Here is an 18,569-nt window from a genome sequence, read left to right on the forward strand (position 1 = left end):
GAAAGGGAAACCATGGTCACTCATTGTCAATTACTTGACTTGGTCCAATTCAACATGTGTAGATGGGGAAAGATCATAGTGTATGGGGTGAATGATATGTATGGGGAAATCATGTAGGAAGATATGTAGGAAGGTATATGTGAATGTGGAAGGATATGGAAATTTTGTGGGAATAAGATGGACCCTCAACTCAAATGACGGAAAGGACGACTCATGTATGGACCTAAGACATGGTCATGGTGTGAAAAAAGTATGTACAAAGTGTGTGAAGACTCGTGAGTGAAAGTGATATGTTTAAGACTCGTGTAATAACCATGTGACTAAACATGTGGTTAGACTCATATAAGACCAAAAAAGACCTTGTTTATTCATTGAACCGGTTAATTATGGAAATTAGACTTGACACGAAAAGAAATAAAAAAGGTTGGACGCTAAAAAAAACTCCTTAACTGGACAGGCTGTAGTATTTCAGTCATAAATTTTGATCTATGACTCTGATTGGGACGAAACCAACGCCAAATGAAAGATAAAACTCTGGGCTACACAATCATAGGTTGTACAACACGTAACTCTTTTTAGAACTCCGGATATGACCAAAACAAGTTGACTCTTGTGCAGGATACGGGAATGAAAAATCCGAGTTGACTCAAGATAAAAAAGAAAGAGCTATGACTCGATTTTAGACATATTTATAAGTTCAAATTAATTAATCAAAGTCCTTTTTAGTCATTAATTAGTTTGTTAAGACTTTATTTACAGAAACAAGTCAACATGACCGGTTAGTTTAACCACAAATAAGGTATGCACAAGTAGTCAAATAGTCACAACATGATGCAATGAGTTTGCAACCTAACCACGGCTCTAGTTCTCTAAATTTCAAGGATTATGGTAGTTAAATAGGGTCCATGGTTATGAGTGCAGATGCATCGCGCGGAAGCCTTACCTTTGAAAGGGTTGGCGCGTATGGATGGGACCCCACAAGCACTACTAGAAATAGGTCGATTTCCGACGGAAAGTTTCCGACGGATATGTATTTCCGTCGGAAAAATCATAAATTTCGACGAATTTTCTACTCTGTAGGAAAGTTCCGACGGAAGTTAAATCCGTAGGGAAAATATAGGTTTTCCAACGGAATGTTCCGTCGGGACAATAAACTTCCAACGGAAAAAAAATCCGTCGGAACATCAACCTTCCTACGGAAATAATATCCGTAAGAAATTTCCTACGCAATATTCTGTCGGAACATTAAATTTCCGACGGAATATTCTGTCGGAATCTAATTATAAATCTAATTATAAAAAAAAAAAAAAAAAAAATTAGAAACCCTAAATACACGGACCCTTCCCCAACCCATTTTAATTTCTCTTTCCTCTCATCTTCTCTCTCACCGCCTCTCCTTGTTCTCTCTCCTCTCTTCTTCTCTTTCTCTCTCCTCTCTTCTAGTTCTTTCCCTTCTCATCTCCTTCTCGCCTCTTCTTCCTCTTCGTCCCCCTTTTCTGACCACCTCAACGTCAACACAACAACCACACCACCGCCCGCAGCGACAACAACAACCACCTCAACGACAACAACAACACCAGCAGGCAGCCGCAACGACACAACAACACCGGCAGGCAGCCGCAACGACAACAACCCACAACTGTAGATCTAGGTTTTTTTTTTTTAAAAACAAATTCTGATTATAATTTTTTTTTGATATAATTGTAATGTTATTTTATTAATTTCGTAAGATAATTGTTTATTTATTTATTTGGTTTGATTTCAATTTTTTTGTTTATTTTTTTCGATTTTTGGATGTTTCGCTGTTTTTCGATTTTTGGATGTTTCAATTTCTAGGTTGGGTTGGGGTTGTGGGGGGTGTAGTCTGGGGTTGGGTTGGGGTGGTGCAGAGTGTGGTCTGGGTTGGGTTGGGGTGGTGGGGTGTGTGGTCTGGGTTGGGTTGGGGTGGTGGGGGGGTGTGGTCTGGGTTGGGAGGGTGGTGGATCTGGTTTGTTGTTTAGGGTGAGGGTGATGGTGGTTTGTTGTTTAGGGTGAGGGTGGTGGTGGTGGTGGTTGATGTTACGAGGTGGTGATACGCCTTGCCGGAGGTGGCAGGGGCGTGTTTTTTTTTTTTATTTTTTTTAGCAGATTCCGACGTAAATTCCGGCGGAATATTCCGGCGGATTTGTATTCCGTCAGAATTTTCCGACGGACTTTCCGGTGGCCGGAATAGCTCTTCCAACGAAAATGTTCCGTCGGAAAACACTGCTCTGACGGAAATTCCGTCCTAAACGGTCGTTTTTCCTACACATGGGTTTACGACGACCTGTTCCGACGGAATTTCAGGGTTTTCCGAGGGATTTTTTTCGTCGTTGATTATATTGGTTTTTTTCTAGTAGTGAAGTTAGACTTGCTTCCATGGTTTGGTGAATTCACAAACTCGGATGTACCCGTCGTTGCACGAAGCGTTCGATTGAGTAGATGGAGCGTGAATTCCCAAGGGCTAAGACCATATGTAGAATACATATGGGTTCAGAAAAGAAGGAAAAAAACTTAATGAGGAAGTAGAATCTGCAAAACAGTACTAGAATCGGTCAAAACAAGAAGGCAGATTTTTGGCTCTATGTTGGAAGAACTTGGCGTGAGAAAACAGGGTCCATCGCGCAGCGATAACCCCATCGCGTCGCGACAGTTCCTACACTTCGTGGCAGCTTTCTGTGTTCTCGGAATTTTCCGATTTTTCGTAGTATTTTTTTCGATTCTAGTTGTGAAAGATATTTCCAAATTTTCCTACATGTAAAATTCCTATGTTTTTGACGCATTACAGATGGTCTTTACAATGCGGACCTTTTTATGCTTATGCCACAAAGTTAATCAGAATTACGCACAATGAATATCTAGAATTTTTCAACTCTCATCCACTCATTATAAAGTTAATTGCCAAATTAAATTTTAGAAATCAAAATTAGAAATCCTCCCCAGTAGAGTAGCTAAAAAACTGTAGGGAATATTTCAACACTTAACTTTGAGCGTCACTGTGATCATGCACTTAAGCATGGTGGCGTCCAAAGTGAAAAAAGCTAGAGCAAAAGAGTCGCCAACAAGTTTTAGGAACTTGTGATCGCGGAGATCACTAACTCGATAGTGGTCTGGAACCATGACTGGATATTCGGGGATGATGGTACGAATCCAACCTAAAAGAGATTGAACCCGCCCTAAATCGGCCTCTACTTAATTCTTATTATATTCATGTGCGCTTTCCGATCAACATACATACAACAAGTTAATCCTAAACTTGCTTAATCTACGTTGGTTGATTATTAATGCACAAATAAATCTATTATTGGTTATCACTTGAATTAAAATTATATTAGCCTACAATAAAATTATTAATTATCTTATTAGGTGTGATTTAAGTATTAATTCCCTTTAAACCTGCAAGAAAGGCGTGATCAAGCCATAACAATAAATATTGAATAATCAAGCAACCTAATAATTATTGACACAACAAATCATCATCATCATCATCATAAATAGCAGTATCTCCAAAATAATATTAGCAAGATCCTAGACATGATACTAAACGGATTAGTAACAAACCCTAGCATGTCACTAAATAATAAAAAGAATCAAAGGTTTAGCCTAAACATGATACTAGAAAGCTACATGGTATTAGAAATATTAAAATAACACCCTAACATGGTACTAGAAATCATAATAATATTAGAAATATTAATTAAGCATCCTAACATGATACTAGAAATCATAAAGACATCCTAACATGATACTAAGAATTAAAATAAATATTCTAATCATGATGTCTATATCAAAAGCAAGGAATAAAGATAATAGAGCTACTCACTTGATGCCTCGTATCTCTATCTATCAAAACCATACACACGTTAGTAAACTTCAAGAAAGATATAAATCAACCAAATCAACAAATCAAGTAAGAATTAAAATAAAGATTAGGGACCAAACCCTCAGAAATATCAACCTTTCACGTCGAGGTCGAAGACAACTTCGAGAAGGGCTTGGAATATTCAAGTCTCGCAAAGGTCGTATGGTGTGATGTGTTTAGGCTAAGGCTAAGAAAGAGGTAGAGAGCTATAGCTTAGAGAGGATTAGATGGTGATTGTTGGTGAATGAAAACGGAGGAAAACACCCCTATTTATAGGAAAAACCGAGGGAAAAGATCAGAAAAAGAGTCTAGAATTCGACTCTAAGTAAAACGTCTTTCATCGCGCGACGATGGATCCATCACTGAGCGATGAATCCATCGCTTCGCGATGCTTTCAGAAGATAAGATTCGTACGGAATCCGACTTCCAATCAAATTGGGTTAGTCGAATATACGTACTTATCCTTGTTTTATCAGAATTAAATCTATTAAAAACAAGTGTTTTATCCAAAGTAAAATTCTTAGTCTTTATCTTTTCAAAAGAAGGATAAATTAGAACCTTCTAGAAGATTCTAGAAGCTAATAATAAATCCTAAGGGATTTAGGAATGATGTTAAAGGTTAATGGACCCTCCACACGGTCATTGGTGTAGCTGGTAAGGCTCTATTTGGGCCCAGTTTAGTAGTTTGGCCATAACTTATTCTAAGTCGGATTTGGGCTTATAATATATCGTTGGAAAGCTCTTTTCAAACCCCATCCAACTACACAATAATTGGACTAGGATTATGGACCAAAATAAACTGGTTTGGACGTTTTTATAAAGAGGACACGAAATGAATGATTTTAAGGACACAAAATGAATGATTTTAGGTTTAAAGGCACGAAATAAATTATTTTGGCTAACAACATTTTTAGAAAAGGTTAGAAATGGTTAAGGCTAAAGGAAAATTCACGAGACTCTTCAACTCTTCACCTAACTTGATAATCAAAGACGTGAAAGGTACTCATCAATGGGTTTGGTTTTTGGGGACACACAACAGGTGTCTACACCAAGGAAGGAGTTTTAGTTGATCTAAGCAAGGTTCAAGCTGTCAATGAATAGCCAATCCCAAAGTATGTATCGGATGTGAGAGGTTTCTTAGGCTTAGCAGACTATTACAGAAGGTTTGTGAAGGATTTTTCAAGGATTTCAAAGCCCATGACAAGCTTGTTGAAAAAGGAGCATAAGTTTTCATGGACCCAAGAGTGTGAAGAGGCGTTTTAAACCTTGAAAGAAAGGTTAACCATAGAACCTGTGCTGGCCTTGCCTGATGGAAGTGATCTATATGAGGTGTATAGTGATGCATTGAAGTTTGGATTGGGTTGTGTTTTAATGCAGAATCGAAGAGTGATTGCGTATGCTTCAAGGCAGTTGAAAACACATGAGGTGAATTACCCAACCCATGATTTGGAGTTGGCTGCAATAGTGTTTGCTTTGAAGATTTGGAGGCATTATTTGTATGGGGTGACTTGTAGGATTTTCATGGATCACAAGAGTTTGAATGGAAGACAAAGCAGATGAATGGAATTTCTTAGTGATTATGAATTGGACATTCAATACAGTGAAGGAAAAGCTAATGTTGTGGCAGATTTTTTGAGTAGGAAATCAAAAAATTCGATGAATGTAATGGTAGTGCCAGATTAGTTATGTGTATATGGAGTTTCAGAAAATGAATTTGGAGGTGATGGAACATGGAGAAGTGACTAGGATGTTGAATGCATTGGTGATTCAACCATCCATTTATGATAAAATCAGGGAGAGTAAACTACATGATGAGAAGTTGAAGGAATTAAAGAAAAAGATCGATGAAGGTCAAGTGTTGGATTTCACCATTGCTGATGAATGAAGTATTTGTTTCAAAGGAAGATGGTGTGTGCCACAAAGTCGTGGAGATTTGAAGCAAAGATTGATGGAAGAACCCCATAATTCTCCTTATTCAATGCATCCTGGAGGTGATAAGTTGTATAAGGATATGAGGAAAACGTTTTGGTGGCCCAATATGAAGAGAGATGTAGCTGAATTTGTGGCCAAGTGTTTGACATGTCATAAAGTGAAGATTAAGCATCGTAGGCCTCAAGGAAAGGTCCAATCCTTGGAAGTGCCAAGCTGAAAGTGGGATTCGATTTCTATGGATTTTGTTGGAGCATTGCCTAAGACAACGGCGGGGAATGACACTATTTGGGTAATAGTGTACCAGTTGACGAAGTCATCGGCGTTTATACCCATAAGAAGTACTTGAACTATGGATCAGTTAGGAAAAGCTTATGTGAAGTTTGTGGTGAAGTACCATGGGGTACCCACGGATATCATTTTGGATAGAAAGTAAAGATTCCTGTCTAACTTTTCGACAGATGGTTAGACTGAGAGAAAAATTCAGACATTAGAAGATATGTTGAGAGCATTTGTGATGGATTGGGAAAATCACTTGGATTTGATCAAGTTTTCCTACAACAATAGTTAACATGTAAGCATTAGAATGACACCGTTTGAAGCTTTGTATGGTTGTAAGTGTAGAAACCCAGTTTGTTGGAATGATATAAGTGAAACAATGGTTCTTCGGCCTGAGATGATTGAGGATATAATGAACATGTGAAGTCAATCTAAGAGAAAATAAAGGCATCCGAAGATCGACAAAAAAGTTATGCTAATTTAAAAAGAAGCGTTAAGAATATGAAGTGGGAGAAAAAGTGTTGTTGATGATTTCACCCATGAAAGGGGTAATGAGGTTCGGGAAGAAAGGGAAGTTAAGCCCAAAATACATGGGCCATATGAAATCATTCAGAAAGTGGGAAAAGTGGCATATAAGTTAGATTTGCCCAATGAGCTGGAAAGGGTTCACAATGTGTTCCACGTGAGTCAAATTCGAAAGTATGCACTCGATGTGATACGTGTTATAACCTGAAATCATTGAGATGGATGAGAATTTGACCTATGAGGAAAGACCAGTGAAGATTTGGATACTAAAGTGAGAAGCACAAGGAACAAGGATGTGAGAATTGTTAAAGTGTTATGGTCGAACCATAAAACTGAGGAGGCTACATGGGAAGCTAAGGCTGATATGAGGAAACGTTATCCAGAACTGTTTGACTAAGGTTAGTGGTCGAGTTACGGGGGCGTAACTCCTTTTAAGGAGGGTAGAGGCGATAGAGTTTCGCGCGTTTGCGTTTCGAGTCATTTTTTAGTGTTTTTGAGTCTTTCTTGAGTTAGTTGCAGTCTTGAGTCGGGTTAGGATGTGCATGAACCAATAACTTAAAATAATTTGAAATGATTTTCGTATCTCTTTTGGCTAAGTTTCGGGACGAAACTTCTTTTAAGGGGGGTAGACTGTAATACCCCGTATTTTTGAAACGTATTTTCTAACTAATTAATTAATTAATATTTTCAAAAAAGGGTATTTTAGTAATTTAGTTTACTATTTGAATTTTGGAGCCAAAATGATATTTGAATTTTGGTGCCAAAAGCATTTTAAAACTTAATTATTATTTTTGGATTTTGGATAAGATTTATTATCTATTAATTTTATCTTAAAAACCGGATTATATTTATATATTTCAGATATTTTAATTAAGCAAATATATACTTTATTATTTAATTAAAAGAGCCAAATTTCCTAATTAATCAACTAGGAATTTTCGGATTTTCTTGGTAAAGAAAATCTGATTTTCTTAGTGAAATTAATTAGTGAATAATTGGTATTTTCCTAATTAATTATTTTATACGAAATATATTATTTACACAATCATTTTTAATCCTAAAAATCTAACAAAACAATTCCTAAAGTCTAAACAAGAGGGCCGAAAAATTAGAGCTTAGGAAAGCTCAAAAATTTCGGCCATCTTGGGTGATTTTTGGGCAATTTATTTTGGTAGCTTTGTATTTTAATTATCTTCCTTAATTCTTAATTATTTCCCTAATTCTTATTTCCCATCTCTTAAAGATTTAATCATCTTATTTATTTGCCTTAAACCATTCTTGATTATTCCCTAAGCAAAGCCATTTAACATACTACCTCCGCTAACGTTTAGTTGCAAGTTTGGAATATTTTATAACTCACAAATAATACCCCAAAGTTGCAACTAAAAGTTAACGGAGGTAGTATTATTTTTCATGACAACACACTTAGGGGGTGTTTGGTACGAGATTTTTGTAGGCTTGGAAACGGAATCAGATACCGTTTCCGTTAGAATCTGTTTGGTTGAGGAGTAAAGTAAGAAATCACGTTTCTTAGTGGAAACCCATTCCACTACTTTGTTTCTGGTAAAAAAACTGGAGAAATAATTAACGTTTCTCTCCTCTAACCCCAAAAACACACAACAACCTCTTCTCTCTCTTCTCTTAAAGAAATGTCAAAACCCTGGATTTCGCTCAATGTATGCAGATTTCGTTCCCAAATTATCGAAGCTCTAGATTTCGCTCAAGTTAGCTATGTTATCTCAAAACCCTAGATTTTGAATTGTTGTTGAATTTATAAATCTTTCTATTTGATTGATTGTATATTTTGATTTTTCTATCTCGAAATACATGATTGATTGCAATATTATTTGAGTTTTTATCTATATTTTCATTTGAATGTTTCATCTATTTATTGATTGCTATTTTCGATTTATGGTGTTAATTTCTAGAGTTTTTTACCCTAATTTTTCTAGAACATATTGTTGTTTTAATTGTACATATAGTAGTGAATTTATTCATAATCTGCGGAAATTATTGTTCCTTAAATTGCTGTGAATCGATTGATAATTTGTTGAGATTATTGTTCCTGAAATTGCTGTGAATTGATTGATTATTTTCCGAGATCATTGTTCCTCAGATATGGTTTTCCTCTAGATGAAATTATAACCACTGAAAATTTGATCTTGCATTATTTTGTTTGAGTGGATTTTAGCAGAGCTTGCAAGTTGCAACTATTATTTAATTCAGTCATCTTTTGTCCAGCATGTCAAATTGATCTAATTTATCTCCTTTTGCCATTTCTAATTGGATATTGAAATTACGACAGTATAGCACTACACATCTTATTTCACAAAAAAAAAATGGATATTGTTGGCACAGTTTTATCAGCTGCTCAAACTCTGCTTACACCTTTGCAGTGTTCAGAGCTCCAAGAGATTCTTTCAATCTTTTGGCTAGCATGAGATTTCAAGGGCTTGTGATTGATGTTAGATAACTACCTGACTATCTTGTATCTCAGTATTTTTTTTTCTCAAGGCTTTAATTGAGAAGCATCTTATCTATTTATGTTGAATGTTAGATATAAGGCTGCATAATCTGAAAATTTTTAAGCTGCATGATTTTGTTGTAGCACTAGAATCTTATCTATTTCTATTGAATGTATTTTTAAGGTTCTTGAAATGGCTCGTATTGGGAAAAAAAGAAGAGCAAAACAAGTTCAATTGGTTATTACAATGATTATTGTAGTTTTTATGCTGTTTTGGATTTGGTATTTGATGAGCGTTGTTACAATTAGAGGGGCTCAAATCAATGAAAGGAAAAGGAATAGGAAATTGTTACGCTCGTTATTTTTTGAGTCACTTAATAAGACAGAGTGATGTAAGCTGTAAAAGTGAGCTTCGTGTCAATAGACGTACTTTTAATATTATTTGTGAGATGCTTAGAGATATAGGAGGTTTAAGTGGAACAAGAAATATGACTCTTCAAGAGATAGTTGCAATGTTTTTGTACACATTGGCTCATCATCAAAAGAATAGGTCAATTGGAAATCTCTTTTTAAGAAGTGGGGAAACAGTGAGTCGGCAATTCAACCTATGTCTAAGGGCTATTTTGAAGTTGCATGAACACTTATTGCACAAGCCTATAGCGATATCTGATGAATGTGAAGATGAAAGGTGGCAACCTTTCAAGGTATAATTCCATTCATGTTCTTTTTTCTGTTAGATTTTCATGTAATGTATGTAAATGAGTCATATCTTTGTCTTTTATAATGTAGAGTTGTCTAGGAGCGCTAGATGGTACCTATATTAACGTAAGAGTGACTTCACAAGAAAGGGGAAAATATCGAACAAGGAAAGGCACAATTGAATGTTTTAGGTGCGTGTGCACCTAATATGGAATTTATTTATGTGCTTCCGGGGTGGGAAGGATCAGCCCATGATGTACGTGTCCTTCGTAATGCTCTCTCTAGGCCAAATGGTCTTAGGGTACCTCGAGGTAAATGGAATAGGTCTTTTGTTTTTTGTGAGTATAATTATAGTTGTTAGTAAGGTATCAAGTGATTATCTTATTTTGATTTTTGTGAAGGTAATTATTATTTAGTTGATGCGGGCTACACTATTGCGACGGATTTCTCGCTCCATATAGGGGGCAATGATATCACCTTAAAGAGTGGACAGATAAACAACCTGAAAGTGCCGAGGAATATTTTAATATGAAACATGCTAGGGAAAGAAATGTGGTAGAGAGGTGTTTTGGTTTACTTAAAGGGAGATGGAGCATACTTAGGAGTCCCTCGTTTTTTTCCTATACGCACCCAAGGTCGTATCGTGATGGCTTGTTGTTTACTACATAACTTAATTAGAAGAGTCATGCCTACTGATGATATAGAGGAAGAAGAGTTGAGTGAAGATTCCGATTGTGATTCTGATGATGAACCTGAATATATTACAAGTGTTGCAACTTCAGATCAGTGGACCAATTTTAGAAACACACTAGCACAAGATATGTTTAATGGGTGGAGGGCAAGAGGTAGAAGAGTTTAGCAGTCAAGATCCTCGGTGTAGTAGGTTCAAATTACAAGATGTTGCTGCTGCATCACCTCATGTTAGAATACTCTTTAGTGCTAAGACCAAACTGTTAGAATCCTGTAACTTGATTTACTTACTTTTTTAGTGATATGTTTAATTTACTTACTTTTTTAGTGATATGTTTAATTTACTTACTTTTTTCTAGTGCAATTACGGCATTGGTTCTTTAGTGATATGTTTAATTTACTTACTTTTTTCTAGTACACCATATGATACCTATACTCTTGCACTCATTGTCTTGATATATGTAAAATTTCTCCTTAAAGTTGTATATGATGGGAGAAGAAGGAAGCAATCGAGGAAGAGGTAAGAATAAGCGTTTTTGGACCTTTGAGGAAGATACGGTGCTCATAAAATATTTACATGAGTTATCTCTCAATCCTAAATGGAAAAGTGAAAGTGGCTTCAAGAGTGGTTACATGAATAAGTGATTCCTTTCCCCCCTATTATTTGTTTCCTTTCCACTCCGTTTCCATTATCCGAACCAAACGCCCCCTTAACATGATTCTTAATTCCTTAATCACCATAAAACTAAACTTTCCTTAATTCTTTAGCTCACTTTTCCAAGTAATTCCTTAAACCAAATTTGCCATAATCCTTCCTAAATTTTCTTACCTTAATTCTTACATGAGCTAGACTATAAATACCCCTTGAATCATAGCTAAAAACTCACACCAAAGCTCTCTTCTTTCTCCATAAATTCTCTCTTATTCTCTTCTCTCTTTTCTTTCTTTCATACGCCAACGACCACCTCCACCGCCGGCTGCCACCTTCCTCTGGCCAGCCCCGACGCCGACCATCGGTAGCAGCCACCTGCCGGCGTGTTGTTGCCCTTGCCGAAGCCTCCTTCTCCTTCCTTGGTTTTCTATTTCTTCTTCCCTTCTCCTAATTAATTCTATTATTATTATTATGGGAGTTTTATAAAAATTATTATGAGTGTTTTTAATTAAATAAAATCATTTTATTATACAAGTTTATGAAAAAGAATTTTATAAGGTTTATGTACATATAATTGGGGGTTTTTATTTTAATTTTTGTGATTATTTGTTGACCTTATATTGATTAAGGTTATATTTAATTGTAGGGTGTTTTTGACTAGAATTCTTGAGGTTCCTTTTTGTGTGTTTTCTAAGTGAGGATCAAGGTACGTTTAGGTGGCTAGATACCTTTGAAATTGATTGAATGAATAAGCATGTTTGTGTGATTTTAATTAGATTGATTTGAATTATGATTTATGAAATAAAGTTTGTTTAAAGGAATGGTTTTAATAAATAATTTGAAGGACTGATTTTAATGTCATGTTTTAAATAATGGAATTATTTATCATGTTTTAAAAGGTTTAATTTTGAAAGTATGTTGAAGTAAATGAAAAGGAGTTTGAGTTGATTTATTAAAAAAATTGGAAATTTGAGGAATTATTGAATTTATTTATTAAAAAGCTTTATAAGTATGATTATATTAATCCCACTATGCAGATTCATTTAAGACTATGGACTTTGTATGACCTAGTCTTTCCTCAAGGATAGCCTTTCAATATAAAGATACTAGCTTGGAGGTGTGCATACTTAGGAGAGGAATTGAGTTTTTGAAAAGAGGAATTTATTTTTAATAATCACTATTATTGAATTATTGAGTTATTGGAATTATTTTGAGAAGTTTGAGAAATGGTTTTGAATCATGAGTTTTGGAATTATTGAATTAATTATTGGAATTGGTTTTAAAAGCATGTTTGCAAATAAGTTGAATTTACCTATCTTGCACTTATCGTACTTAGAAAATTTTCCTAATCCGTATTTCCTATTTGTTTTGGTTCGCCCTGTTTACCTTAATGATAAGCAGTGTTAACTATTTTTAGGTGGAGTCAATAAATGAGCATTTGGGAGTCCCGGGATATTCTTCACCTAGTTTAGGAATGTTGGTCTTTGTTTCTGTTTTTGAGTACTCATGACAATGGTTACTATTTTTATTAAGTATTAACAAAGGAATAGTTCAGTTTCCGCTGCGAAGTTGTGGTTTTAATTAGTAGTTTGAGTAGCCTTGCATAATCACACGGCAAGTCTATCTCTACGGTATAATTATACGTAATATACTAGTATTTCCATAGAGGGAGATTTTGGGGTGTTACACAGCTTTTCCCCGAAGAGGTTACACATGAAATTTTTTCAGTATATCAGTGATTCAGTGGTTTTTCAGCTCGGTTCCATCCAACTGGCGATGTCAGTAGGTTCCAGGCTGGAGCTCATTGTAGATTTCGTAGGGACCCTCCCAAGTGGCCGAGAGTTTCCTATGAATTCGGCTTTCTGAACTGCTGCGACATTTCAAAGAATCAAGTCCCCAATTTTAAGTGGTCTTGCATTGACTCTTTGGTTGTAGAAATTGCTGATTCTCTATTTGTAAGTTGTCATTATATCTCGAGCCGAATCTCTGACTTCATCTAGAAAATCAAGGGATTCTCTTAAAAGTTTCTCATTTTCCTCGGTTGAAAAGCTATGCACCCGTAGACTTTCAATGCCTATTTCCACTGAAAGCACAACCTCGGATTCATACACCAACTCAAAAGGTGAATGTCCCGTAGCCACTTTTCCAGTTGTCCGAAGGGACCAGAGGGTACCAGGGAGTTCCTCTATCCCCTTGGACTTTTGATCCTCCATTCTCTTTTTAAGCGCATTGAGAATATGCTTGTTTGCTGCTTCGGCCTGGCCGTTGCTCTACGAGTGACAGACCGCAGAATAAGCCAGTTTGATGCCGACTAATCAGTATATCGCCTCAGCGAAAAATTATCAAATTGCCTTCCATTATCAAAGACAAACACCTTCGGGCTGGGATTCCGAAGCGAATCATGATATTTTGCCAGGGGAACTTCCTGATAGTTTGCTCGGTGATTTTCGAGGTTGCCTCGACCTTGATCCATTTGCTGAAGTAGTCAATGCCGACTATCAACCACCTTTTTTTGGTACGGTGCATCAGGGAACGGCCCCAAGATATCCAGTCCCCATTGGGCGAAAGGAAAGGGATTCATGATTGGCTGAAGACCCCCTACTGGCTGATGAATAACTGGTGCGAACTTTTGGCATTTTTCGCATTTTTTCACCAACTCTTTTGCATCTAGGATCATAATTGGCCCAGTAATACCCTGACCTTAGTGCCTTATGGGCCAAGGTTCTTCCCCCAATATGGTTTTCATAAATGCCAAGGTGAATCTCCCGAAGGATATAGTTAGCATCTGTTTGTCCCACACATTTCGGTAGTGGGGCTGAGAATGACTTTTTCAATAGCTCTCCCCTGAAGGTGATGAATTTGGAGCTGATTCTCTCTAGCTTGGAGGCTAAGTTTCTGTCTTCAAGATTTTTTCTCGAAGCTTGTAAGCTAGGATGGGGTCCATCCAGGTCGGCTCCGGTGTGATGGTGCAGGTTTTAGGTGCTCCATCAACACTTCTTTCTTACTGCACCTCCACATAAATAGATCGGTTCATCTCGGTTAGAGTTAAACTTGCAAGTTAAGAGAGTGCATCGGCTTGGGCGTTCTAACCCCTTGGGATCAGCTCGACTTCAAAAGTTCCCAGCTTCGCAATTATCGTTTTGATTTTTGCGAGGTAAGCAATCATCGAGGGCTCGTTTGCCTCATACTCGCCTCAAATCTGATTTGCGACAAGCTGAGAATTTGTTATCAGGAAGACATGTTCGGCTTCCAATGATATGCACAATTCTGGGCCAGCAATTGCTGCCTCATACTCTGCTTTGTTGTTTGAAGCTCGGAATGCAAATTTAAGTGCATATTCGAAGGACTTGCCCTCAGGTGAGGTAAGTACTACCCCAGCCCCCAAACCATTTAAAGTGGAGGATCCATCCATAAACACGATCTAGGTTTTCTTTTCTTCATCTAATGTCTCTTGATATGAGCATTCGGCCAGGAAGTTCGCTAGAGCTTGTGCCTTGATGGCTGTCCTCGGCTGGTAACTTATGCTGAACTCGGTGAGCTCAAAGGCACACTTTGTCAACCTGCCAGATTTTTCCACTTTGCCGAGAACTATTTCCACGGGCTGATCAGTTAAGACCACTATCTGATGACAATCGAAGTAGGATCGCAACTTCTGAGCAGCTACCACTACTACATATGCAACTTTTTTGAGTAGGGAGTAGCGGGTCTCGACATCCGTCAGAGTGGCTAACGAACTAGATCGGCTTCGGGACTTTATCTTCTTCCTTTAGCAGAACTGCACTCACAGTGGCTGAACTGACTGCCACGTATAAGTACAGAGTTTCTCCTTCGGCTGGACGTGCCAACGTTGAGAGTTGAGCCAGATGCTCTCAGAGCTACTTGAAGGCCTCTTTTTGTTCATCTTCCCAAATGAGCTCTTTTGTTTAGGGCAGCTTTAGAGCCTTAAAGAAGGGCAGCCCCTTACCGAAGCTCTAGAGATGAACCTGGACAAGGCTGCCATTCTCCCAATCAGCCGCTGAACATCCCTTTTTGTCTTCGGCTCGGGAAGATCAAGCGCTGCTTGAACTGTGGCGGGATTGGCATGAATCCCCTTTTTACTGACCATGAAACCCAGGATTTTGCCTAACTTCATACCGAAGACACACTTCTTCGGATTTAGCTTCATTTGGTGTTTTCTTAAGGTGGCGAACGTCTCAGCCAAGTCCACCACATGGTCCGTGTCCTTTTTGCTTTTGACGATTGAATCATCAACATAGACTTCCATGTTTCGGCCTTTTTACTCGACAAAGACTTGATCAACCAGCCTTTGATACGTTTTCCCGGCATTTTTCAGTCCGAAGGGCATCATTTTGTAATTGAACACCCCGACGTTCGTAACAAATGTCTTTTTTGCTTTATTATCGAGGTGCATGAAGATCTGATGATACCCTAAGAATGCGTCCATGAAACTAAGCAGAGCATGGCCACTTGTCGAGTCGACTAGCTGATCGATCCTCGGCAACGGATAGAAGCCCTTCGGGCAGACTCTATTTAGATCCGTGAAGTCAACGCACATTCTCCAGGTACCATTGGCCTTCTGGACCATCACCACATTAGCCAACCATTTCGGATACATGCAGGGTTCGATGAAGCCTGCATCTAGAAGCCTTTTAACTTCGGCAGTGATGTCACGGTTTTTATTGGCGGAGTAATTTCGCTTCTTTTGCTTGATGGGCCGACAACTGGGGTCGACGTTCAGCTTGTGGGAGATGAGGTTCGGATCGATTCTAGGCATGTCAGCGGCTGAGAAAGCGAACACATCTCGGTTGTCCCGAAGGAGTTGGATAAGCTCGACTCAAATACTCAAATCAAGTCCGAGCCCGATGCTTACAAGTTTTTCGGGGTCTCCTTCGATCAACTCGATTGATTCAGTCTAGTGGTCCAGCTCTATTGCTTTGGAACTGAACTCTTCATTGTCCGGCCTAGTGACAATGTCAGCAGGTTTCCCGGACTTCGGCTAGCTTTCTGAGTTTGCTGCTTTAGAAGATGATCTAGCCTTTCCCCCCACTGCTTTTTCTTTGGGTGGGGTCCCTTGGGCCGAAGCACTTAAGCCTTTCTGCTTCTTAGTGTTTTGGTCCTTTTCTTTTTCTTTTTCATCGTCGCCTTCGTCCTCATGGTAATTCTTTGAGGGCTTGACGGAGTTGTAGTTGCATTTACGGGTAACCTCTTGGCTCCCTTGGATCCTTTCGAAGGAGCCTTCATCCAAAACGTATATCATCAACTGATGATATGTGGAGACGACTCCTTGGACCTAATGGATCATGGGTCTCCCCATGATTACATTATAGACTGATGGGACATCAATGACAAAAAATTCAGCCATGATGTTTCTTGCTGCTTGGTCTTTGCCGATTGTGATGGGAAAAGTAATTTTCCCATCAGGGTAGGCCGAGGACCTGTTGAATCCAATGACTGGGTAGGGCACTAGACTCAGGTCCTTGGCCTAAAGCTTGAGGCGGTCATAGGCATCCCGAAATAGGATGTTTGCCGCACTGCCGCAATCAACGAGGGTTCGCCAGACGTTGTGGTTGGCAATACGTGATGATGACCAGCGGATCATGGGGGTACGCTACTCCCCGGCAGTCTTTGGCTGTGAACGTGATGTTCGGAACCGAAGATTTGGGACCTCGAACTGAGGCATAGTTGACTTGGTGAGGCATAGTTGATCCCGGAGATGACAAGAATGTCAGGATTTTCTTTGTCCCGCTTTCTTTCTTCCAGTTATAATCAAGTTGTAGCCGAGTGTCTTGCTCAGCTTTCTTTTCCTTGCGACGGTCCGCGAGGTATTTCTTCATGTATACCCTTCAGACCAGATCTTTAATCTGATCCTTTAACTAGATACACTCTTCCGTGTTGTGTCCATAAGCGTCATGGAATTCACACCACATGTCCTTGTTTTAGCTTTGGTGCCACGATGGTGGCGCCCTCGGCTTTTTCCACTTCTCATTGTTCTTCGTTATGCTATAAATTTTAGCACGTGAAAGAGTGAGAGAAGTGTAGGATTCATACTTCCCCAAGAATGGGGTTTTCTCTTTCTTTGACTAAGGCGTTGAAGAAGGTTATGAGGCTTTCTCCTTCCCTTTCCTCTGGCCTTGGCCTTCGGACTGATGTCCTTTGGTCTTACCAGTCCCAGGTTGGGACTTGGCCTTGTTCCATTCCTCGGCTTGGATGTATCTATTCGAGGCATCGAGGGCTTCCTCCAAGGCCTGCGGGGTATGCATGACCATGAAGTCGAGAAATTTCCCAACTTGCAGCCCGTTCCGCAATGCGAACACAGCCAGCCCTTGGTCCAGATTTGTGATTCTAGATGACTCGTTGCTGAACCGGGTAAGGTAATCACGGAGACTTTCTTCGTCTCCCTGCTGTAGGCTCATTAGCTCAGTATTGGTTTTTTCTCGGCGGTTTGCCGTAGAGAATTTGCTTTTGAATTTGTGGGAGAAGTCTTCCTATCTGGTGATTGACCCCCCCTCTACCCCCTTGGTGATCCAAGCTTGCGCGACTCTCTTTAGAGTTGTAAGAAAGTATTTGCACCAGGTTGCTTCGGATAGGGGGTTCAGGTACATATGCCCCTCGTAAGAGGCTATATGTTCCTTCGGATCTAAAGTCCCATCATAGGCAATGTGTGTTGGGATCCTTACAATTGGCACTTTCTCCTCCAGGATCCATGAGACAAATGGAGACCTAAAGGGTGTCATTACTACTTTCCCTTTGGTCCTAGCCGTTGGGACCTCGCTTCCCCCCTCTCTGGGAGGTGGAAGTGGTTTTTGTCCTCGGCTGGGACTATGAAGGATAGGGTTCACTTCCATGAGGGTATGTTAGGCGGATGTGAATGCTCACCTCCCTCAAGCCGATACGTTAGTGAACGTTTCGGCGAACAGTTTTAGGTCGCATGGACGCGGTGTTACTACTTTTGAAGCTTCGGGTTTCGATTCCTCGAAGAACTGGGGGTTCCTTTTTCTTTCTCGCTCAGTCCTCCAAGTGCCCTCTTCCCAATGCTCCCCAAGTTCTTTATGAGATGGAGCTCGTCCTCCATCCTCTTGACTTATCCTCCTTCTTCGATTTCTCAGCTGCTCGATCATGTCAGCATGCACAGAGGAGATAGAAGGTGGGACTTGCTGGTTTGCTTAGGCCTTCATGAAGTCCATGAAGACTGTGAGGGATTTTGCCACCTCTTTCGATGTGGGACCCGTCTGGGGTGTCCCCTTCGGATGAGATTGAGAGTGGCGGCTAGAAGTTGGACTCCTAGCATTAGAGTGGCTTGGTCGACGAGAGATCGACGGCTGGCCGGTGTTGTGACATGGTCTTTCAGGTGAGGCTTTCTCGGATGAGGCAAGTTTCTAAAGACGAAGAAGCAGAAGGACACTTATTCGTAGCGTAAGAAGAAGGATTAGTCTTCTTTGCACTCTTAGTCA

General features: G+C 39.2%; 1 protein-coding gene across 1 annotated transcript; it reads right to left on the reverse strand.

Annotated features, from left to right (window-relative positions):
• Positions 1–16,114: 16,114 nt before the first annotated feature.
• Positions 16,115–17,531, reverse strand: LOC110721364. Its single transcript, XM_021900501.1, has 2 exons — positions 17,282–17,531; positions 16,115–16,353 (listed from the first exon to the last, which is right to left on the reverse strand). Exons 1-2 carry the CDS (start codon positions 17,529–17,531, stop codon positions 16,115–16,117), a joined length of 489 nt encoding a protein of 162 aa, XP_021756193.1.
• Between the last annotated feature and the right edge of the window lie 1,038 nt (positions 17,532–18,569).

This window comes from Chenopodium quinoa, unplaced genomic scaffold, assembly GCF_001683475.1.
Source record: "Chenopodium quinoa cultivar QQ74 unplaced genomic scaffold, ASM168347v1, whole genome shotgun sequence".
Classification (NCBI taxonomy): domain Eukaryota; kingdom Viridiplantae; phylum Streptophyta; class Magnoliopsida; order Caryophyllales; family Amaranthaceae; genus Chenopodium; species Chenopodium quinoa.

What these genes read in the sequence shown, in the direction of transcription:
- LOC110721364 (XM_021900501.1), bottom strand. Translation starts at nt 17,531, where the DNA reads ATGAGCCTACAGCAGGGAGACGAAGAAAGTCTCCGTGATTACCTTACC. An exon ending in CAAGTCCCAACCTGGGACTG is followed by an intron (nt 16,354 to 17,281) that starts GTAAGACCAAAG and finishes TTTTGGATGAAG; the next exon opens with GCTCCTTCGAAAGGATCCAA.